Source organism: Hyalella azteca, unplaced genomic scaffold (genome assembly GCF_000764305.2).
Source record: "Hyalella azteca isolate HAZT.00-mixed unplaced genomic scaffold, Hazt_2.0.2 contig10835, whole genome shotgun sequence".
Classification (NCBI taxonomy): domain Eukaryota; kingdom Metazoa; phylum Arthropoda; class Malacostraca; order Amphipoda; family Hyalellidae; genus Hyalella; species Hyalella azteca.
In genome coordinates this window covers 75,873-100,219 of record NW_025940854.1, presented here as the reverse complement: position 1 = coordinate 100,219, position 24,347 = coordinate 75,873, and the positions used below count along the sequence as shown (strand labels likewise).

The 24,347-nt window shown below is 37.9% G+C and overlaps 1 protein-coding gene across 1 annotated transcript in view; it reads right to left on the bottom strand.

The window, feature by feature from the left end:
- Nucleotides 1–6,214: 6,214 nt before the first annotated feature.
- LOC108682400 overlaps nucleotides 6,215–24,347 on the bottom strand; it is a 58,543-nt gene continuing 40,410 nt past the window's right edge. The window contains exons 3-11 of the mRNA XM_047882599.1: nucleotides 11,733–11,814; nucleotides 11,250–11,440; nucleotides 10,680–10,785; nucleotides 10,171–10,320; nucleotides 9,904–9,938; nucleotides 9,406–9,556; nucleotides 8,837–8,986; nucleotides 8,133–8,267; nucleotides 6,215–7,722 (exon numbers count right to left, since the gene is read on the bottom strand). Coding sequence (XP_047738555.1) covers nucleotides 7,380–7,722; nucleotides 8,133–8,267; nucleotides 8,837–8,986; nucleotides 9,406–9,556; nucleotides 9,904–9,938; nucleotides 10,171–10,320; nucleotides 10,680–10,785; nucleotides 11,250–11,440; nucleotides 11,733–11,814 — 1,343 coding nt within the window. The 3' untranslated portion in view covers nucleotides 6,215–7,379. The remainder of the gene's footprint in view (nucleotides 7,723–8,132; nucleotides 8,268–8,836; nucleotides 8,987–9,405; nucleotides 9,557–9,903; nucleotides 9,939–10,170; nucleotides 10,321–10,679; nucleotides 10,786–11,249; nucleotides 11,441–11,732; nucleotides 11,815–24,347) is intronic.

The following is a 24,347-nucleotide window of genomic DNA, read 5'->3' as shown; positions in this document are numbered from 1 at the left end:
GGCGAAGATGAGTAGAATGCTGCAATCAAACTTTACCGGGAGAGAGATCCAGGATAATTAGGACGATGACTGTAATCATGCATGGCACACACACTTTCCTCACGAGAGCTGAAGCGGCACTGATCTCCCCCAAAGCCTGGAGGCTGGCCACCCTGCCACGCCAGGGCAACCGCAGCAGTGGATAAGCGACCGCGTCATGGAAATTTGGAACGATAAAGGATAAACTTTTGGCGTACTGTCTATTTATTTCAGCAGCTAAACGACTGTCGATTGACCCTCTCTTGACCCCCTACTGCTAAATTCAGTACACGAGGGAATTTATGGGAAGAATAAAAATTAATTAACAGCTACAAAAACGGCAGCATGATAATTAATTTAATTTTGAATTCTTATTTTTTATAATTTATATTTATTTTCCCTTGAACAAAATTAACTCCAGATAAAATAATGAGACTACGGGGTTCAATACAGCAGTAATTTAATGCATATATATAACATTAAAAAACATAAAGTCGACTCAATATCATTTCCAGACGCGATACGCAAGACGTGTATACCGCAGCACTTCAAGCTGTATTTCCTCACTCGGTTCCTGGTAAAATGAATGCGTTTAACTGCACAGCATTTCCCGGATAAAGTAATTTCAGGGTATTTCTTTCCAGGAAATACGCGAAATAAATTATAAATAAATAAAATGAAGCCAATGAATGGCCCTTTAATCGCTTCAAAGCCCAATTTCACTTTTTTTCACAACTTCCTGGACTGACTCTGAATAGGAATGAAAAAGCTGCCTATTATCCATGACGCCCCTCGTATAATTTTAAATTTGCTTAGGCCACTTACTTACACGCAACACTGTTCCTACTTAATTCTGTTCCATCTAAAAATCTCTCTTATTAAGCAATGTCTCAGCGAGAAACAATTGGCTCTCCTGCGCAAGTTGCAGACACGCTTCCCGAAAAACTGCATTTGTCGCATTCATAGAATTACTTGAATTTTTGGCAAGTATATTTCAGACATATAAATGAATAATAGTGTTATTTAATTCATGGAAGGTCCGCGGAATGCTGTAGCTTGTAACCATTTGTGCACGCGTAACAATTGTCACAAACGGTAAGTAGAAAATTAATTAAAATACGTTCAGTACACCGAAGCCGAATATTGCGCAGGGTCTATTTTAAAAATCGATTAATGGTTATAGGAAGATTCCGACTTCTTACTTCGAGGACGACTGTGCTGAAGAAAGCTTCTTGTATTTCACCTTGCGGTAACTTTTGACTATATTCTTTTCTGCCAAAAAATTAATCAATTCCACTGTACAAAGATGTTGCTGCTGACAGACGCTGATGCACACTCCTCAAGCCTCAACGTGCCAGTACATGCATGCATTGTGGATACCTTCTAGAAAATTCAAATCTCAGCCTCGCGTGTTCAGCTAATGTTTTGGGTTCAGAAAAAAATTATTACAAAAAATGTTACAGCAAAGGTTTTGTGTTAAGCATAAATCCTCGAGTCTTACAATTTAGATTTGTATAGCATCGATTGTAAGCCTCCTGTATTCTTTTCCCCTAAACTAAAATTTTCAATAATCATTTTGCTGACATAAGGCAACATTTCAATCGTAACCACTATCGTCAAATTATCATTTCGATCAGGAATATTAACCTTGAAATTCGAAAACATTGAACCTCATTTTGCTCCTGAGTATTGTTAGTGAATCCGGTATCGGTTCCGCCACGAGTAAGGGATTTTACAGCGCCCCGGTAAGGCAACACTGTGGCGCAACGATGCAGCAAGCGGTCGGGACCGACATCGTGTGCTGCTGACATAACGTTGACGTAAAGTGTCTTTCAGTTAGATAATGAAGTTGTTAAAAGTCAGATATTGCCAGCAAAGTATGTTTGACCACTTTGAAAATTTAAAGTAACATCGTACTTGCAAAGTTCTACGGGTATTTTGTTACTATTGGAAACATCAACCATTAGAAACATCAATAAAATACGACTACGAAAGTAACCTCAATTAACACAGATGATCGCGCATTGACAAATTTAGCTGCTATAAGACGTAACCTTATCTTCCGAGATCACATTGTACACCGAACCGTTGTTTTCAGACAATTTTATTCCATTTAAAAAATGGGCTATACAATGAATTAAAGATTTGGTCAGGTCGCAGTCCGTGCTTCAACGCAATGCTTTTCTTCCACTCTCTTGTATCAGTTTCCTGTAGGAGGAGTCAATAAATTACGACTGATGGCCCATCACTAACTCCCTTAACACTGGGGCAGCACTACGGAGAAAGTTCCTCAATGACTCGCCTATGTTCCATTTCTTGATAGGGGTCTATGCCGGTATTTGCCACATTATTGCTCTTGTGAGCAATATTTTTTATACGGTTGATAATACCGTGTTTCTCTAAGACTTAAAAGCTCAGTCCTTGTGTCATCTCCAGTGTATGAGCACAAAGGAGCCTGCACTTCAACAAGAGCGTTGTATTAACTCGCCGAACATTGAGTCAGAAACAAGGTCCTTTCTAAAGCGAAAGCTTCAATATGATTTCTAAGGGTCCTGACATTATTCTTTATTGTCGTCACTAACGGTGCTGTCTAGGATAGTCCTGTTGGTATCCTTCAGGGCGCTGCACGGCGCCCATTATTGTTCGTGTATCCCATGCAGGATATTCGTGGTCGTTCAACCGCAGGCCACCCAAATGTCGCCTGTGAGATTTAAGAGCTAAGAATTAAGTGACCTGAATCTGCTAGGACAGACCCTGGAGCGGAGGCCGGGCGCTGCAACCACTCCTTTGCACGCATTCCTGCGCAGGGCTGCGTGAGGGCGCCATTTCAAGTGTCCTGAAGTATGGCACTGAATGCTATAATTAAGTAAATAATTATCTTGAATTCCCATGTACGCACGAATTATATTTCAGGTATCTTAAATGGGACAATGAATGCAGTTCAATTCTAGCAGTGGAATTTAATCTATAATTATCTTGTAGATTCAGCGTGAGCCGAACATTTCAGATGTCCTATAAAATGATTCTCTACATGCTATTTGTTTCATACTTGTATTTCATTTAAATTTAAGCAAAATTGCACGTGATTCCTTAGCAGTTTTGCCATAATATATTCCAAAAAAATTGCACGTGATTCCTTAGCAGTTTTACCTTAAAATACTATCAAAAACTTTGAATAAATGATATTATATTTAAAAATTATCTGTGCACCTTTTATAAGGATTGTGATATTTATTATGTCATTTCTGTTCCATACTAAAACTCCTAAATTTCTCTATTAACTGAAGATTAATTCCCTCTGATAGGTCGTATAAATTATCAATTGATTCTTTAAAATCAATAATTTCGAGGACCAGCTCCAAGAATCCTGCGGAACCTCTTGAGCTCAATAAGTTGGAAGTGTTTCGCTCGAGCGCCTCGGTTAGAACAGCCCGTTTCTTGCCGCATTCTCGGGTAGGACAATGCACTGAACTGGTCTGCATAATCGGGGCTAGCAGGACAGGCCTCAGCCGTAATACTTGGTAATTTTGCCCGCTGAGAACATGACTTGAGATGGGCGGCAGCTTTCACTGAACTTTGACATTCAAACCTGAGCCACCGCTTCTGTCCTGATCCTATAATGCGTTTCAGGATATGATACGTGCACACCCCTCGTAACATAACTCGGGAATTAACTATTATTTTTTCACCCTATGCTTTAAATATGCATGAAATAAGTGTCTAATAACGTAATTCTTTTTTTTTTAACTCAATAAACACCCAAAAGATAATACGGCTTTAAACGGAGATGAGGGAATGATTAAAACCTTAAATGACACCACTATACCTAATTATCTACTTCAACAAAAACTTATTCGAGATAAAACTACTAGTGTGCAAAAGACTAATTTACTCGAAAAATCTCAAAAAACAATTTGCCAATGACTCACGATGGGAAATGCAGGTGGCTCTCGAATATTGTTTATTGTATCTTGGATAAATCCTGTTTTTATTAACCAATCCAGTGAGGTCTCTGTGGAACCTTGCTGTTCCGCTCAGAAAGTGGACTAAGTTGTTAGAGTTGTCCTAGGGCTGGTGCTTCATGCATCGTCCGAGAGGCTACAGGTCAAATTTTATCGTTAAAAATCAGAGGAGCGGCCGCGCCTTGCTTATGAGTTTCACCGGAAATTCTGACGGACACAAAAAAAATCGGCACGGGACTGCATACAGGCCGGAATTTCCACTTGGACTGTTATTTACAAGTTTTTTTGCATCAGGTGCAAGATGAGTAAGACGATAGAGACACAAAAAGATATCGTTACGTATCAGCAAAAGCGGAAAGAATTGTGCGATCTCGAGACCAATTTTGTAAATTATCTCAGGGATTCAATTTTCAATTAAGTTAGATGATGATTGTGGAAAATGCTAATTTTTATGAATTGCAAATAATTTTTGAAATTTAATCAATTAAATCAAGTATTAAAGCTAATAGTAAGAACAAACAGTTTTTTAAATAGTCAAATTCACTGTCTTGGCGCTATGATTTATATCAATATTTATTTCGTTTAATTCCAACATGTAATATATTGATTTACTCTTATTTTCCCGCTAATTTTGTGAACGAATATTTGGTGTCAAACCGCCTCAAATACAAACCATCTTCGAGGCTGCATCAAATTAAGTCAGCTTTGCGAATGGAAGACTTGATTGCGTCTGCAGTAATATTCCTCTTTATAATCAGTCCGTGCTAATCAACTGGCAGTTGACTGTTGTTCAGGCATCAACAGGTTCAGTGGCTAGTGATAAAAAAGTTGTAGGATTTAGAAGTTGCGTTTCTCGATTTACAGAGCATCTCATTAATTTATAGCTCGTATTCTTCAGTTTAATTCGATGATTCTAATTCTGTGATAATCGTGAGTCCAAAATAAACGCACATAGTTTAATAATTCTAAATACCAACAAAATATGTTTAATAGACGCTTTCGAACAGAGAAATTTATTATTTATGACGAGTCCGATATTCAAGTTTCTGATGATTCATGATTGGTCATACTGTTAATTTAGCGAATCTTTAATTCGTTATGCTCACCACTAGTTTCTCATTGGGACTGATTCTATCCAACTTACTTCTTGATTTCCATCCATCAATTTAATTGTGTCTTGAACAATTATTTACCTTGTTGAAGCAAACTCTTCCATCACCTGCCGTTTTGCTATAGTTAACATCACTGCAGCCTCTTATTTTTCACTTTAGCAATTACTAAGTATCTCTGTCGGCAAAGATCTCTCGCCCGCCACTTTATTATTGTACAAATTTAAAGCAGTATATGAACTGCCTGACGCTTGGTGTTCGTCCCAGCATCCAATTCTTCATAGAAGCTCATGATCCGAATACACAATCACTATTATACGAAGGCGATGCTGATCACTGTACGATAAAAAAATATACGTGTCGAATATTCGACAGAAATTAAGCAGCTGGTCTTGACGTGTCTTAGCAGCTGCGCTGCTAGCTTTGATTGAATGCCATTTCACTGACTTTAAATTAATCTAGTACTGATGAGATCAGAGTGAAATCTCATTAAAGAGTGGAGTTGGACGAATCTTTTTATTGAAAAAAATGGCACAGAAACAAACCAAGTTAGTTTGAGAACTGACGGTTGTGAATCAGGGGCTTTACGCGCGTTTAGCGCACCATATGTGTTTAAAGACCGTTAATTGCTTCTCCCCATGTGACCAATTGAAAACAAGGCTGTGGTAAAATGTGTGCGTGTTATGCGTGTGCCTCCGAAGCTGATCGTTTAATTTTTCATAAGGGATTCGTTGTGAAGTTGCCGTCACGAACTGTATGATCAACAAGACATTCGAAACTGACAAATTTCTTTAATTTAAATGTTTGAAAATGTTAGTATGTTTGACGTACAACCTTCCGGTGTGATTAAAAAAGAAATATATATTTATGTATTTTGAACTAATTTTAATTCTAGATCGGAAAACTTAACCTTGGGAATTATCTCGTTATCTTCTTATATAAATATTATTAATAATCTCTCAGAAATGATTTTCACTCAAATATTGACCATAATTTGAGCAGTAAATTAAAATTTCATCACTGCGTTGTATGTTTTTCCAAGTTTTACTGAGGTTGCACATACTGAAAAACTAACGTAAAAGGTTTTTTTTTTATTTCGAGAAAAAAGACATAATATCTCCGTGATTTATTAGGTGGGTCATAAACAACAGGTAAGATCTGTAATGTAAGATCTTTAATGTAAACAACAGATCTTACATTAAAATAAATAGGTATTTAAATATTCTGGTCAACGCTCAATTCTTCCATGGAGCAACTGATTGATTGTAAACGATGGTTAGTGATGGATACTTCATTACAAACATAGCTGATTATTAACGGCCAAATAGTTCTTATCAACCTAAATAATGGCATGCAAGAAATTTAAGCTTAGGAGAAAAAAAATATTTAATTCAATACAGCTGTGTAAAAAACTTGAATTTGTTCACATTATTCTTTTATTTTATATGAAGACCATTAAAATATGTGCTCGTATTATAACAAGTTCATTGGTACTTCCATCATACATTACGCAGATCCGCATTTGGTAAACAAATAATAATGTCATTTCCTAATAAAATCAAGGTAGGTTTGTGTGATTTAACCCGTAAAAGATTCAAATCACTAAAATAACTGCACCAACCACCGCCGCTTTAATGGTAATACTTATTAATGCCTTTACAGTTCTTCTTGTTAAAGTAACAATATTCGTAATGCCATTACTTAACCCATCAATAATTAGCATGCACGTTCAAGGAATGCCTTTGCAGATCGGCCAGGTAGGAAAATTGTAGCGGGTAAAATGAGACTCGCATCCTCAGCCACATTCAACTAAAGCTTTAAGGAAGGATGAAAACGCAATTCACAAAAAATAAAAGTTATTGTGCCAATAATACCTTAATTTTGTTCTGTAAGACGAGTATTCGTAAGCTGGTTAGTACGTAGTAGAATTAGCTGTTCAAACTTTCAACACCGTTCGTGGATCTACAAGGTCTCACTAAACATTTACCACTCGATCTCACCAAACATTATTATGTAGGCTAACAACTTTTCTTCATACAAGTAAATTCATGGCTTGAAAGTCAAAGCTGCATAACTAAATGCTGTACCAAAATGACGACTAAATAAATGGTCGCACTTGGACTGACTCTTATGCTTTGACAACCAATAGTCACATTTTCAAAAAGAAGAAAAGATGGCCTCGTGAGAATAGCTTACAGGAACTTTTCTTGCACCGGTGATCAGCGTAGACTACTGGAGGCGCAGTCACTCCAACGGATAACTATTCTGTACTTGAATGTATACTTAACCATTATCTAATGACTTTTTTAAAGGCCTGCATCATGGCTATGGCTTGTATTTTTTCCATCATTCTTTGTTGTTTCAACTTCTCTGCAAACGTGTTCACGGTAATTTTTTCCTGGGAAATTTCGTAGAACGCTTGCTTGCTCGGTGTTCTCGACTTCACAAAGTCCTCTTCACCAGGCATGTGTTCTTCCTTCATATTTTCTTCGTGAAGCATCTTTTTGTTGAGCGTTTTATATCTGAGCTTCTCTTGTTTGCTAAGCACTTTGCCTTCTTCTGATGCCTTTATGACATTTGTTAACTCTTCTGGCACTGGTTTCTTCCGATGTTTTCTATACTCGCTGGACCCTCTGTTCAAAGAAAACCATTCCTGGTCACGTCACTCAGAGTTTGAGCGGGGACTGATCAAACTCCAAAATTTTTACTTTTGGAATTATGCTCAGTTTGTACACTTTACGATAATTTTATGTATTTCACAGCGGAATAACATTTCTGTTGAAATATTTAATAGTAATAAGGTCAGTTTAGAGGTTGATATTAAAAAAGCGCAAATTTATGCACAAACGATGTTCACAAGTGTAAGATACTTCACAAAGTTCTCATATAGACGAAACAATACCTAAGTTAATGATTGTTAGCTTTGATTCGACTATGTTGGCCTTTAGCAAATGTCATCATTAGCCATGTAAATACAACTCAAATAAAAGAAATAATTTTACAGAAAACATTTCATAATAATCGTAATGTTGAGCGAACTCACCCTCTATCAGCAGCAGCACTTGTAAAGATTGCAAGGGAGCAGTTCGAGTAGCGCGAGCAGTCCAGGGTACGACCGAGTTTCTCCGCCTTGTAATATTTCTCGAGTCCTTTAGAGGACTTAGAGTTCATGGAAGGGCTGCGATAGAAAATATCAAATACTGTTTTTATTTAGTTTCTGGCGATGCGCTGTATTTTTCCAGGTCGTGGAGGGAAATGTTAAAAAAAATAAACTTTTCATGGAAGTATAAAAATGTAGGAGATGCGAATAGCGTATGATTAATGAATTATTTATTCTGCCAGGAAATTATACAACCTCTAGCATAAATGGAAAACAATTCATAACCTCGATATTTGAATAGCCAAATCACATATAATCCTTTAATTTAATGTCTCTCATAATAACGTAATAAATAAAACCTTGGCTCCTTTTCTGCTAACGATGCTTACTAAACAAATTCATTCAAGATTCGTAATAAAAGGTAAATTATAACAAATAATAAAAATTAAAATTAGATGGCACGATTTGCTTGTTTATAGAAGTTCGATTAATGACCAGCGGATTCGTCTCATTAAAAATTTTCATAATAAAAGTAAGTTTTACTTAAGTCAAAACCCACTCGAGCATATCCTTGATCAAGCCGTATGATTCAGCGAGCGGTCCTCCTTTCATAATGTTTATGTAAATAATAAAAGGTAATCACTTACGTCAAGGCCCACTCGAGCATGTCCTTGATCCAGCCGTATGATTCAGCGAGCGGTCCCTCCCGCATCTCGCACACGGCCCTCAACAGACAAAGCTCGCCCGGGTACCCGAGGTTGTCTAATACCTCGGCCACCAGCCCGTATATCGCGGCGCTGAGACCGCAAGTCAAATCAGAGAACATTAAATCTTTATTGGGATTATTGATTATTTTTAGTAATTTTTACCTTCAAATTTCAAACTTCCAGTTCATGCAGCAAATAAAGACATAGCAGCCGTTATTCGGTATGATATATAATTAATATTTCTCAATCCAGGTGCATGAATAAGTTTTCAAAATAAATAAAGTTGTGCCATTCATAAGCAAGGAAAATAATTTGCATCAATAGCCCTAAGTTTTCAACATCCTGCTGATATTCGAGAGACACATTAAGAAACTAAGATGTATAATTCAAGAAACCAAGATGTATAATTAGTCAAGTAGTCGTCTACTTGAATAATTAGTATGTGGTATGCACAAGTAGTCTAGTAGTATGTATAATTGTACAAGTAGTCGTCTTACGACGAAACTTACGTGGAGCCGAAGGCAGGAGGGTCGAGACCGCGCTTGCCCCTGAAGATAGAAGGATGAAACATTCGTGGAGCAAGGAGGATGACATGTGGATGACATGACGAGGATGACATGAAGGATGACAGAAGGATGACATGAAGATAGAAGGATGAAACTTACGTGGAGCCGAAAGCTGGAGGGTCGAGACCGCGCTTGCGCCTGAAGATAGAAGGATAAAGGCCAAATGGGTTCAGCTCGTCCGTCCAACCGAGGGTGTCGAAGTTCACTTTGAGATGAAAAACGGTTTCATGGAGTCTTTATGGCTAATAAAATGGTCAGTGTCAAATTATTACTATTTTTTATAAGAGCGTGAATTTTATAGTCTCCCTCATTCAAGAAGTGATATTTTTAGTTCGAATTAACTGCAATAATCGTAAGTTGACACGCTATTTTGATTCAGTCTTTCAACCATTCTAAAAGGGAAATTAGCTCCACTTACTGCGTAATAGCAACGACTTAGACCTATGAACTCGTGTCCCATTTTTAAAATCAAACTACTGTTCACAATTAATCAAATTTCATCATTTCAATCAAACTACTGTTCACAATTAATGAAATTTCGGTTAAATTTTCATCATAGTTTGGTTCAAATTAAATCATACTTTAGTTCAAATTTTAGCACATTTCGTTTCGGATATATATTAAATTTCGGAAGGTCGCCCTGTCAACTCACGAGTGAAGGGAATAGGATAATTATTATAGTGTAAATAACAGAAGCTAATTACTTACGTCAAGGCCCACTCTAGCATGTCCTTGATCCAGCCGTATGATTCAGCCAGCGGCCCCTCCCGCATCTCGCACACGGCCCTCAACAGACAAAGCTCGCCCGGGTACCCGAGGTTGTCTAATACCTCGGCCACCAGCCCGTATATCGCGGCTCTGAGACCGCAGGTCAAGTCGGTGAACATTAAATCTTTGTTGGGATTATTGATTATTATTAGTAGTTTTTACCTTCAAATTTCAAACTTCCAGTTCGTGCAGCCAATAAAAACATATAGTAGACGTTATTCGGTATGATATATAATTAACGTTACAAACATTTCTCAATACAGGTGCATCGAAAGGTTTTCAAAATAAATAAAGTTGTACCTTTCATAAGCAAGAAAAATAATTTGCAACAATAGCCCTAAGTTTTCAACATACTGCTGATATTCTAGATACATATATTTCTCCCTAGGTAAACCAAGAAACCAAGATATATAATTAGATACAAGTTGTTGTTTTACGATGAAACTCACGTGGAGCCGAAGGCAGGAGGGTCGAGACCGCGCTTACGCCTGAAGATAGAAGGATAAAGGCCAAATGGGTTCAGCTCGTCCGTCCAACCGAGGGTGTCGAAGTTCACTTTGAGATGAAAAACGGTTTTATGGATGGCTTTATGTCGTCGGTCTTTATGGCCGATCAAATCGTCAGTGTCAAATTACTACTCTTTTTTTATAAGAGCATGAATTTTAAAGTCTCCCTCATTCAAGAAGTGACATTTTTAGTTCGTATTAACTGCAATAATCATAAATTGACATGCTATTTTGATCCAGTCTTTCAACCATTTTTAAAAGGGAAATTAGCTCCACTTACTTCGTGATAGCAACGAATTAGACCTATAAACTCGTGTCCCATTTTTAAAATCAAGGTACTGTTCACAATTTATCAAATTTCATCTTTTTTAGTCAAACTACTGTTAACAATTGATCAAATTTCGGTTCACTTATCATCATATTTTGATTCAAATTAAATAATACTTTAGTTAAAATTTCAACACATTTCGTTTCGGATATATTAAATTTCGGAAGATCGCCCTGTCAACTCACGAGTGAAGGGAATCGAGATGGTCACGCCGGTGCCATAGCCAGTGGGCATGTTCCTCCAGAAGGGGAGTTTCAAGGTGGGGGTGAGCGCCAGTATCGCCCCAGGGGGAAATGTGAGGCGTCTATCAGGGGTGAAGTACAGCAGTCTTTTGCGGCGGTGCAGGACTATACTCGATGAAGAATTTACCTCCAAACTGCATTATAATTGAGGAAGACAGGTATTATGAGATGTTATCAGCAACATTATCTTAACATAATGTTAGGTAAAGAGTTTGAATAAATAATCCAGTGAATATGATCTCGTGATCTCGTCGATATTTAAATTGTGAGACTCATGGCAATCATCCTAAAATTTCATAAATTAAGTGAAAAAAATCAAACCATCACTAAATAAACATAAAAAGTTTTAAAACAATTTTGCGGCGCGGAGTTTTAATTGAAGATTCGCAGTTAGAATATGCATTAGACAAAGGTTTGATGACGAACCTTTTATATTGACGACGCAGCCATTCATTCCCACTGGACGCTGGGTCTACCGTGAACGTTCTAGCTTCACTACACTCGTCATCTAGATTTCACTAGAGCTTAATGCATGTATAGCTGCTAAATACTTGCCTTGAGGACTACTTTTATTTTATTTCCGGCATCAGGACCATTCAAAACATTCTCGGCTTCAGAATGCAATAATCGACCTCTTCAAACTACAGAAAATATAAGAATGAGGCATCAATAAGGAATACATAATATGAACATATTCAACGGTAATAATAATTTTCCTTATTTTTAAATCAGTATTGACTTATATCTTATCTTTAGATTAAAATAAATTAAAAAATTTGAGGCCTATTTTGAATTCATTTGGCATAGATCTAACTAATATTCGATAAGTGTCAAGCAAATCATGACTCTGAAATTTAAAAATTGTGCACAAAATTCGTTCATGATTAAATATGTGCTTAATAATCATTCATCGGTTGTTTCTTTTGTGTTCCACAGAGCTCGACTGCGATGAAGGTATTTCCTGCTTCGGTAAAGGGAAACTTTTTCCGGGAGAAGGTAGCTTCAAGCAGGGGAGTTACCGGCATCTTCCTCCATCGTTCAGCGATAAAAACAAGATAAGTACTTATATTTGACCTAAAATCTTTGTTTTAATTCAAATGATTAAAGAAAAAACTCATGTCACAAGTTTCATTAATTGTCCAGTAAAAGAAAATTCTATTTGACCTAAAATCTTTGTTTTAATTCAAATGATTCAAGGATAACTCATGTCACAAGTTTTATTAATTGTCCAGTAAAAGAAAATTCTATTTGACGTAAAATCGTTGTTTTAATTCAAATGATTCATAGATAACTCATGTCACAAGTTTCATTAATTGTCCAGTAAAAGAAAATTCTATTTGACCTAAAATCTTTGTTTTATCTCAAATGATTAAAGAAAAACTCATATCACAAGTTTCATTAATGGTCCAGTAAAAGAGAAGTCAAAGTTTCCCTGAGATCATCCTATGTTTGGTAATTTGGTCAATCATATTCCAAAAAATGATGCTGAGACTTCTAGGTGCAAAACTCTATTCATTGTGCATTCTATTTACAACCATGATAGGATAAAAATATAATTGGTTCTGCCTTTCAGACGTAAGGAGTTTTCAAATGCACACATTATACCGTGAAAGATAAATAAAACCAGTCTCGGTCTTCAATAAAGACCTAGCGGTAGAAATTCCATCTGACAAACCTGAATGTGAAAACCTGTCACCTGCAGTCAGAATAGGACGCGTATTTATTCGAAAATGTGACGTATTTCAATAACAAAATAAAATATCTTCTGCATTTAAAATTGGAAAATTGCTGCACACATAACTTTTAGATTTTGTCTTCCTTCCAGTTTTTCATCTACTGAATGCTCAAGAGGTATATATTGTAACGGTTTGAAATGCATGCACTTACAACTTGAGTGTTCTGAGTCAAAGATTTTTTACTCACTTTATTGATATTCATTACGCTTGTATTCCTTTACAAAATTCTTCCTTCCAATTGTATTGTCGCCATTGCACTGTATTTTCGCGGACATGAGTGCCCCAAGTTGACAGTCATTGTGGGAAAAGCAAGAACCATCTGTTGTCCTTCACGAAAAAGAAAGCGAACTCGTGTTCTTCTGTCTGGTGCGCGGTATTTCCGCATATAATATTGTAGTTCACTGCTTGTAGTATTGCCTAAGCTGTAAAATTCGTGCAGGGTGTTTCAAAATCAATCGTGGTGCATTATTGCATACTGCGTTACATTTATTTTTCAAGCCATGTTGTGGCCGTTCAGTATAAGAAAATAACGAGTAGATGTTCGGGAGAGTACAGTGTTGCAAAACTCCGTGTCGCAAGAGTTCTAGGTTAACAAGCTGAGTGCATGGCGGCGCACGCTGCATTGCTCTTGCGGGTATTTTGTAAGAAGCTCATTTTCGCAATACTCCTTATATCTCATACTTTGAGATCCAGGCTGCCCACTTTTCTCACATAAGTCAATCATCATTTATAAATGGATGATTTAGATGTCGACCTTATTATTGAGAACCCACTGGGCCAACCGGATTATTCAGAACCCACGCTTCAAGCAATGCTATTAAGCAAACACTTATAAAATCTGTCACGTAATTTAAGTGAAGGATGGTCAATAAATAACTTGACACAATTGACGACATCAACGTACCGATCACATTAGAGATCGTTTTAGACCATAAGATTCAAAAATATTTCAATTTATTTTAAGAAAGTTCATCCAAAAGTATATCACAAACATATATCTCAAAATAAATTATGTAACCGTAAGTAATTCATTCGTGCACGGTAAATAGAGAACCTGATGGTCAGGCTATAAGATTGACCTGCAGCGCCTCCCTCCATCGCCAGGGACCGAGGCAAGGGCCGCTAGACGGAGCTCAAGTGGGACAAGCGGCGTGGGGTGCATTGTCCTCTATATTAAACTTTTAAAACTTCCGACTTGTATGAAGCTTCAAAATTACTCTTTTAATTTCAGCGTGGAAATATAAATTACGAGGACACATTCGGTACGATATAAAATATTTTCAATTGCTTTAATAGTGGAGAGCTTCATTTTAGATGAATCGAAACATAAAACGCGGAATGTACTTGTGCAAAGTAAGAATGATTGTTGTAAAGATTGTTGTAAAGAATGATTGTTGTAAAGAATGTATTTGTATTTGGAAACATAAAACGCGGAATGTATTTGTGCAAAGGTGGATCATATTGCGATAGATAGAGCTTTGCAAAACGTGAAGATATTAACACAATTTATCCGGTTAAATTTTGCAAGCCGCCATAACTATACAGTACGCGGCAGTACAGATGATGCTTTCAACGCTTACGTTAAAGATCCGGTGTCCCAAAATGAACCGTCTGGCCGAGCCCAGATCTAGGACAGTCTAGCAGGGGGCGTTTTTTCGCTGCCTGAACACAGTACGCCCGAGTCCATTCACAGCAGGCAAGCTGTCAGTAGAAACGCGATCTGCTAGTCAATCTCGTGTTGCAGTCACGAGGCAGCTAGCCTCAATGTCTCCATCATAGCCGCAAACCATATATTACAATATGAATAAATTAGGATAGGGAAAACGACAATGGTAGGGGAATAATCGAGTGGGTTTGTTGTCGGCAATGTCACGAGCGACACTGTATTATGCATGCAGGCATTCAGGCGACATCCTTGAACAATACCATTATGGACCGCCGGACGAAAGTTGATGATCTGCGTGCCGCTGCATTCATTGGAATATCAGGGTATTGTGTCAAGCATGAGCCTCAGTAACTCAACATTGATAGTAGACATAAAAAGTGGGTATCGCTCAGGCAACTTATCGTGCAGTGTAATGTCAAAGTTCATGGCTTGCATCATGGAACACAGTTAAAAATATACACAGTATTCATAAAATATTCTTTAAAAATCGAATTTAGTAAAACCATAATAGAATTGGAATAAAATCTTTCATTGCAATAGAAGTTGCATGATAGAAGTGCTGAGGATGAAAATAAAGTTGACTTTTAATACTCACGAAGCATTGAGACCATGACACATAATGGCAAGATGGCGGCAGCCTTCCAGATTTGTTACATTAGGACAAAGCCACGTGTGGTCTGCTGCAGTCCAATGCGGTCTATGCAGTTGAGCTACTCAAAAGTAGACCATGGGTAAGGGGGCCTAGTGCCCTCCGTACTATCCACATAAAAACCTACCCGCCAGGGATCACCGCGAACAGGTCTCGGGAGCTGCGGCATCGGCCGTCGCTGGAGTGCAATGAGCGCGATTGAATCGGCCTGCAGTTTCTAGTGACCGTCTTGCATTTAAATTTTTTAACTGCATTATTACGAAAGAATTTAAGGCTGAGAAATCGTTAGGAAAACTTTCCTTAGTATTTCAGGTTCACGGGAAGCATAATATCAAGCGAATGCTTTAAAAGTGTTCTTCGTAATGCAGAATACGGCAGTCACAACAAGTTGGCGGTAGTTAGTGTCAAATTCACATTTGAAACATTATTTGCTCAAACTGTTGAGAAGAATCCATCATTGAATGGAAGGCTTGAGTGTTACTAAATTATGTTACTTGATATGTTGATACTTTGTACATGCAGCAAAGTTCTACTAGTTGAAAGAACATCTCAACCCTACTCTCATGGCATCAATGAAATTCAATTGTATTGGCAAGGGTCATGAGTGAAATATCATAAACCTTATCTGTTCATTACCCGGACAAATTTATGAACGATAGCGCGAATTTAGTTCAAATCTTAAAATTCCCACCTGAGGAGTTCTAAGAGGCAATGCTTTAGCAATCAATGCAAATAAGTTTAATGTTATGTGACAAGGAAAGTGGAAGCAAAGAAAACGCCAAGCAAATTCACCATAACGATATTGAAAACGTTTCTACGTCCAGCTGCATCATCAGTTCGACAAACTAAAAAGATTGTCGAACTGATGATGGAGCTGGACTCTGAAACGTTTTTAATATCGATATGTTGCATCTGCTTAGCGTTTTCTTTGCTTTAAATTCCTTGTTAACTTGCGATATAAGCAGACTGATAACATAAGTTGTTATGTGACATTTCAGTGTTCGCATTGAAATGCCTTTTAATGAATTCCTAGGATACGTACGCAGTTTAACGATGTACTCCCGAAATCTTTTTACCACGATCAACGCCAACGGCATTCCCTTCATGTGCCCTATATCTTGTTTTTAATTGGAAAATCGTTGATCTCAGTGAAACTTTCTGTAACCTTTGCCTGGTATTTCAACCTATTCTTTACCTGGCCTCGGGCGACCACTAGAAAGGATAACCAGAGCAAGTTTTTTGAGGAGGTTTCAGCGAGCGCCCCACTTGTAGTACCTGTCCTGTAGAACCTGTCCTAGCAGCCTAACGCTATGCAGGTATCCTGCATAGAAAGGCAATCTGTGCCGCAACTTTTTTGAGCTCCAATGCTGCGCCCAGCTTTGTATGAGGTTCAAAAGTCAATAGATTTAGGGCATGAAATGCACGCAGCCTCTGGAATTGTGATGCCCCAGGAAATGGGCCGAGAGGGCGGGCCCGTCGAAACTCGAAAAGTCCATGGGTGGTAATTTCAGCAGAAAGGTTCAATTATGGCCACAACAGGATTATAAAAAATACATAGTTTACTTCTTCGGCCCACTTGGTGAAAGCAGCTTGTGGCTATTGCGGTGGGTAAATTGTTAGCGTTAAACAACATGCAGTTAAATTGTAAGAGGCTATTTTCTGACATATTTTGCCAAAAAATATGGGTTTAATTGTCGTCAACACTTATTTCAATAATGATGATAGTTCATTGCAAATGTGAATCTCAACACAAATTAAACTAGAGACCTGAAGTTATCATTTTACGCTAAATTGTCCGCTCTATTTTATTATAAATACTTATTTTTCTACATATATGCAGTGCTTCCAGAATACTCTTTTGCGATTTATCTTGGAACAATTACGATACAAGTTACAATATCAGCTTCATTAGGCTAAACTAGCATCTTCATTATCATGCTTGAACCTACATACAGATTCTCCGTACGTGACAAAAGTATTGCTTATTGTGTAAGAGTCATCTACAGCTACACGGTCAAGTTGTTATGTCTTTCACAACCCCATCCCGGCAAGCGATGTTGAAACAATGTTGATTGCGAGTTAAAACAACGTTTAATCAACGATATTTAAATATCTGATGCCATGGCGGGGCAACACATCATCACTAACGAGTGTCAGACGACCTGACTAATCTTAATCGACGTTATTTAAATATCTGATGCCATGGCGGAGCAACACATTGTCACTAACGAGTGTCATCTTAGACGACCTGACTAATCTACGAACGCTACCTTTTGCTGATATCAGCCTTGCCTCACGCACAGTAAGTCTAGCCTACCAGCACCGCAGGTCACCGACGACAGGTACTGCACTCTCTTCCTCCTTATCCTTTTCTGCAAGTCACTCGAAGATCAGGAACTTCCCTGAGAGAAAGTTTGTCGGCGCTCCTTTTCTAGCATTTATATTTTTTCATGCGAGTGAAAATGGAGGGTCTGAGTTCGTGCCCCGATTAGCCTCTTTAATTCTCTTGAATTCAAGAGATCCCTAGAAGGACAGACAACTCTTACTCGTCATCCTGCTGGACACTTTGAAGCGATTTTCTTACTGTTTCTGGAGCGTTCCGCAGGATAAGAACTCCGAGTCTCTTAGCTTCCAGGATGCGAACGACATCCTTGAGAACGTCGCTTTCGCACCGCGATATATGCAAGAGCCGCTTAGGTCTGTCATAAATACGCTCCTTATGTCACTAGCTTCAAGGCCCTACGGATCGTGAACCTTCCAGTAACTCAGTCTGTCTCGGAATCCTTGCGTATGTATTACCTTCTTGTCTCTGCGATCATCAGGATCACTGACACTTCGCGAGGACATCCTTGTCGAAAAAAAGATGAGCTGTCAATAATTTATTTCTCTCTGGGAATAAATAAAATGTTACCCCCTTTCATAAGTTCCGTATTACTCGCAGGTGAAACGAAATTAATTATTAGAGTCATTTGTCTGTTTTATCGAATACAATGCCTGTTCTGCCCAGATGATGAAAAGTTTAAAACCTTAAAACATTTATCCTTTTATACCCAAACAGAAGAGAAAACATACGGTTTATCATTTAATAAAAAATAACCAAGCACATTAAGTGATGACTTTCTTCAGGTTACAAAATTAAACCACCTCTGAGAATGGTCGGTAGACAGCAAGCAGGGCGTCTGACCTTTAAAAGCAAAGCGGGTGTGAGAAATGCCGCACCTTTAATTTGTAAAAACTCTCCCCGATATTTTTCCTGCCTCAGGAACAATAAAAAATTGGTCAGCTACTAATTGCTTAGCGCTTTTGCAACTGCGTACGGACGCTGCAGTTTATGTGTATATAGGCAGATCGCTCGCTTGAAATGGTTGACATAATTGAATAGGGAGAACCTTGGTATAAGTACGAAATTAAGATGTAAATGCTATAAAATCACCATGAGAGAATAAAATCAACATGAGAAAAAGCCCTTTACAAATTTGTCGTTTGGTTCCTACTTCAAGAACTGTCATGTCACAACTCTTCTATCGAATTAAAACAGATCTTTTGTGTTTCAAAAAAACTGTAAAAATCAGAGAAGTAATTTTTTATGTATTTTGCCTAATCTATAGTCTGGAGCCAACTAATGCATAAAATCATCAGACCATCACAAAGACGCATCATTTGGTCTTCTATTTTCTTACATCTTTGTGTAGTTACTCGACCGCAGAAAAACTGGTCCATTATTTAACAGTGTAATAACTCCCAACACAACGAACGAATGCGGAATTTTTTGCTGTCAAATTATCCGTAGGAAGAAAGTAAAGTGTGTCACCACAGGGCTACTCTTTTGAGGTCGCTGTGGCGAGTTCTCCTCGTTTGAGGCTACGTATAATCTTTTTAAAGGAGGTTTTTAAGTTATCAATTAACCGCAGCGCATTAGGCTACTAAAGTTAACAGGTTTGAATTCAATCGGGTCTGGGTTGCAAAATATCTTCTAATTTGTAGCCACTGTTTAGATATGGGGTCTGCAGATGATTTAGAATGTTTATTATGATACATGTCATTAGGTGATATTCCTTCATTCTGAGGTGAGACCTGTTCAATTTTTAGGTCACAAACTACCATTGAGACGCCAATTTGTCAACTGTACTACCCTGAGTAGCTGAGAAGCATACGATATGGTCGTCTAGATTGCGGTATCGAACCCATAGAGTCTTCATACGCAAGCGCTGCTTCGATAGCATACAAATTATTGCCTTAAAACATCGCCTCACATCACGGCCACAAATAACGCTAGCGAAATACTGTCTCTAAGTAAGCATAAGCAGGACGAGACTCACATACAAAGTCACTATATGCTTCGTGCCCCCTGACTTCAAGTGAGCTTTAATAGAGATGTTTGCGGAAGGTTATACACATGTATTAATTTTTTATTTTGGTTACGATCGTTATAACAATGTGATACTGGTTCCTTCTTTTAGGATACCTGGATGAAAAAGCTTTCATTTAAAATCATAACAATGAAACAATGCTAGTATTCTTATTGATTCTCGATCATCTTGGTACGTGACTTAAGGCGTCCTGTGACTCTTGAGCAACTCGAACCAATTACATTGAAATTCACGACATGCATCAACGTCTCATTCAGTTGCTTAACATGTTTCGTTCGATTCGTACTGATAATTAATCCGTCAAATTCCGCACAATGAAAGATTCAGTTTATTTAAATGAATTATTCATGTGACGATAAAATACGGTGCTTATAATAACAGTCCTCCATTTGCCTTCAGTCAACGGCATTACGGATTGCCTTGAAATCGTTCGTAATTCATTTTGTACTCACAACTGCCGGCACTGGAAAATACAAGATATTACTGCATTCAGTGCTGTCGCCGCTGCAGCTACAGGACACCTCCTACCTCGATGCTCTGCCGATGCAGAGTGAACCACAAGGCGGTTAGAGACCTCAATGCATCTGCTGCCGCTGCTGCATATGCAGCTGCTGTTTTCTCTTACTGCAGCAGGACCTATCTCAAATCCCTCTTTAGACTCCTTTTGACGCTCAGAACGATACCTTCCAAAGCCCTTTAGAACGATTCATTTCTCAGCTACTTTGCCGTCCTATGAAACGCTGATCACTAGCAGCTACCCCGCCATACTTATCGCGCGTCCTCGGGCTAATCGAATCTTAACGTCGTGTCGGTCACTGTGTTATGCACGTCGGGCTTAAATCCTTTGTGGAATCTTCAAAGTACTTCACAGTGAGTTCGCTGAATGCGTCAACATTGTACTTTATGGAGCCAGCAGCGATGATGAGCTTAGCCACAAGATGCTAGCATACCGACCACATGCCGGATCTCTTGAGCAAGATGCTTGACTCTCGATGCGGACCAAGCAATTAGTTGTGCCTCTCAAACGTATTGAAAAATAAAGTATAAAAATATTTCAATGTGTAGTGTTAGTGTAGCAAATAGAAAATATCAACATTCAACAGATAATCATAAGTTTTCAACGTCAATAATTGTTTATTTACGATTTATTTTCTAAAGCACAATCAGAGGAATAATTGCATGCACGAAAAAATAGGCACTGTTGGGAGTACATCGTGAGTAGGCCACGGGGGCAGTTATATTTGGTTTATTTCTCGTTGCTCTTGCCAAGACAGGAAGTAGAAATATTTCTTGCCTGCCGCCATGCTGCGCCCAACATACAAAAAAAAACGCTCCGACGAGATTCCAAGCAACTCGTTTGTGACCAAACTTCGCTGCTACTGACACCGATTTAAAAGGACATCTAGGGCTCACTAAATTCAAAGTTTTGTTTAAAAAGCAGACTTGAACTTTACATTAAGTGAAGTGATTTACAATATGTAATAAAAAATTTTCGATCAATGAAATTTCAATGCGATAAAAATCAAGCTAGTGCGTTTTGGTCAGGAAATGATATTTTCAAAGCTTTGAGTACAATTCTGTGTCACCGTAGTCACACAGAGCAAAGTTTAATGCTTGTACAAGCAAGACTTTGCATGGAGTAGTAGACCGGGAAGCAGACAGGCCTTTGAGGTAGGTTGGTTCAGAGCCCCGTTTTAGAAACTGGTCACAAGATCGCTACTCTGACCTCGTTGAAGTCTCCGACTGGACCTGCGGTCCATGTGGAGCACCAACACAAGCAAGCAATGCTGCAGTTAATTGTGAACCATTTGCGCAATGACTCGTCATTGTCGCTGCATTGCTGAAGGCCAATGCCTCGGCAGCTGCAGAATTACCCGCGATTCAAAGCTAAAGCTACAACAGGAGCCTTTCTAACAGGCGTGCGGCAACAGTATGGCGATTGTCCAGTAATTTTTGTTCGGAATCACTGACGTGCAGTTTAAGAATATGGGAAAATTTTCTCCAAACCAGATTAGATAATCTTATGGCTAAAGATTTTTTCGCCGAAGTAATTATATTGTCTCTCTTTTCGTATTTTTTTCACGAACTGGAAAGGAATAAAAAAAATGTAGCGTTCATATACGTATCCCTCCATTTGTTTGAGTCTTTAATGTTACAGACGAAATCGAGCGTCTTCAACATGCATTCTCTAAGTGTTTTTCTATTCATCCGTCACAGAAAATATTTCTTTCATTCATGCCTTGCCATTTATCTTTTGATAAATTTATTTTCTTCTCATCGTAATAAATGAACCAATAGTTATTTTTTATAAATTTTAGCCTGCAAATATGTGTGCTCTCTTTTTTTAGCAACTACTTGCAGATGCTCTTCAGCCTTCGCTTGACTGAGCAGGTTTTTACGTCGTTCTGACTTACGGTTTTACCTACCAGCCGCATATTCAGGTATGGGTAATGTGCCTATTGATATGAACGAAATCGCTTTATACCCTAACAAAATTTAGAGTTGTCCCAGCTTCTGGTAGTCTAAATCAGAAGCTGCCGCGTCTGTAAATTTTTACTGGGTACTAAGACTAAATATTTATATCCGCTTATTTAGTTTTAATCCTCTGGCCTGAATATGACTAAATCTGATGACAAATGCAAGCATATCAGCTATAAGATTCATCATTATTGGTTTAACATTCATTTCTTCAATATAACAAAACTGAAGCTAAAGTAAATACTGAACAATGCAACGGTGACTTACTTTCGCAACATCATGAACGAGAAATATGTACTAAATATTTCAACGGAGACTTACTGTCACAAAATCATGCACGAAAAATATGTACTGAATAATGCAGAGGTGACTCACGAGAAATGTGTACTGAATAATGCAACGGAGACTTGCAGTCATCATATCACTTTTTTACACTTATTCAAGACACTACACGTGTCGTAAAGTCACGTTTTTTTATCAAATCTAAATCATTTTCTGAATCTATATCTATCATCTATAGATTTGTTTGCGTTATGCTGTATACATTGGTGTGGCACATGAGCCTTTTGTGTCATCGCAGTTATTAACTTGTATAGAAAATTTGAATTATCAACCAGCAATTACCATCAGCATCAAGCTATGTTGATTGTTGAATTTCTCCTATAATAACATTTTCAGCGCATTTATTCGAGGTGTTGGCCGGTGTAGGCATTACGGCGCATTCGCGTAGCCATCATAAGGTAGTTCTGCCCTAGGCTGCGTAATCCAACATCGAGCCTCCCAAGACACAAGTGCCAATTGCCAGGCTCGTAATTTGCGACGAACCCTCATTTGCGCACTGCGCCGCGCCAAAGTGAGCTTCTGTATGCCAAGTCTTGCATGAGCTTACGTAATTTTGGGCAACTCAATAGGGTCGGTAAAGACCAAGTACAAGACGGAACTTGGTCTTTTTGCGGCGGTAGCGCTAGGCCGAGCTTAGAACAGAATTAAATGAGACGAATTTTATCGTCGATCACAGACATGACAATGGATTTGAATGAGAACGAAGATGACTGTTAATAGATTCAAAATTGCAACCTTTGAATGAATCCTGACATTTTTTAACTGACGCGTGTATTACCTTCATTTATAATTTAAAATGAGAAAGTATTAGCTGAAAACTAATATAATAATTCAGTTTACTCATCATTATTTTTATAAACCAGTAAGAATTTGCTGAAATAATTTCATGAGGAATTGATTTGTATGTCACAAAACGAATGAAAGTACTGCGTGATTACAAATTAAGTAACACCGTAAATTAATTAATATTTCTTATTCATGCGATCATTTTTAAACTGGAATTATAAAATTCATGTAGAATTTTTTCGATTCCGTTTACTATCTAACATAACTGCATGAAACAAGAGCTGCATTAAAAAGGTAACTTTTCTCTGATTGATGCTCCCCTACAGATATCTTTACAAAATATCGTTGAATATTAATTATAATTTAACGGTCATTTAGATTTCACTATGCTGATATGCTTAATTTATTTGCGATTTTATTTTCGCCGGCAAGCAATTTTTGTCCTTTTTATTGGCATGGCCGAAAGACAATAAGAGTTTTTTTTTCTTTTTTCCACACCTAGAAGCAAAATAACAAAGCATATTGGCACTATGTTTCATATCAATAATATTTAAATCAATCAACTAATAATCAATTACATTTAAATTATTTACTTTTTAATTAAATTTCTGTGTTATTTTTAATCATTGTTATATTCAAAGGTGGGCAGTAGCGCGCTACATGTAGCGACCGCTACATTTTCAGTAGCGGCAGCGGCGCTACATTTAAGCAATTGTAGCGGTAGCGGTGGCGCCCGCTACATATGTAAATAGCGATACGTGGTTTTGCCGCTACAGCGCTATCGCTACATTTATAGATAACGCCTTTAGATTTTACTTAATAGTATTAAATAATATTTAAAAACTAGCATGATACATACATAATATAAATTACAGAATGAAACTGTATGAAAGATTTCGGTGTAATGTTGTCAACCACAGCCTGTTACTAGTGTCAACATGTTAGTCGTTAGTGCCAGAGGTGGGGCAGTAGCGGCCGCTACGTTTCAAATTAGCGCTGCCCAGCTCAAATAGA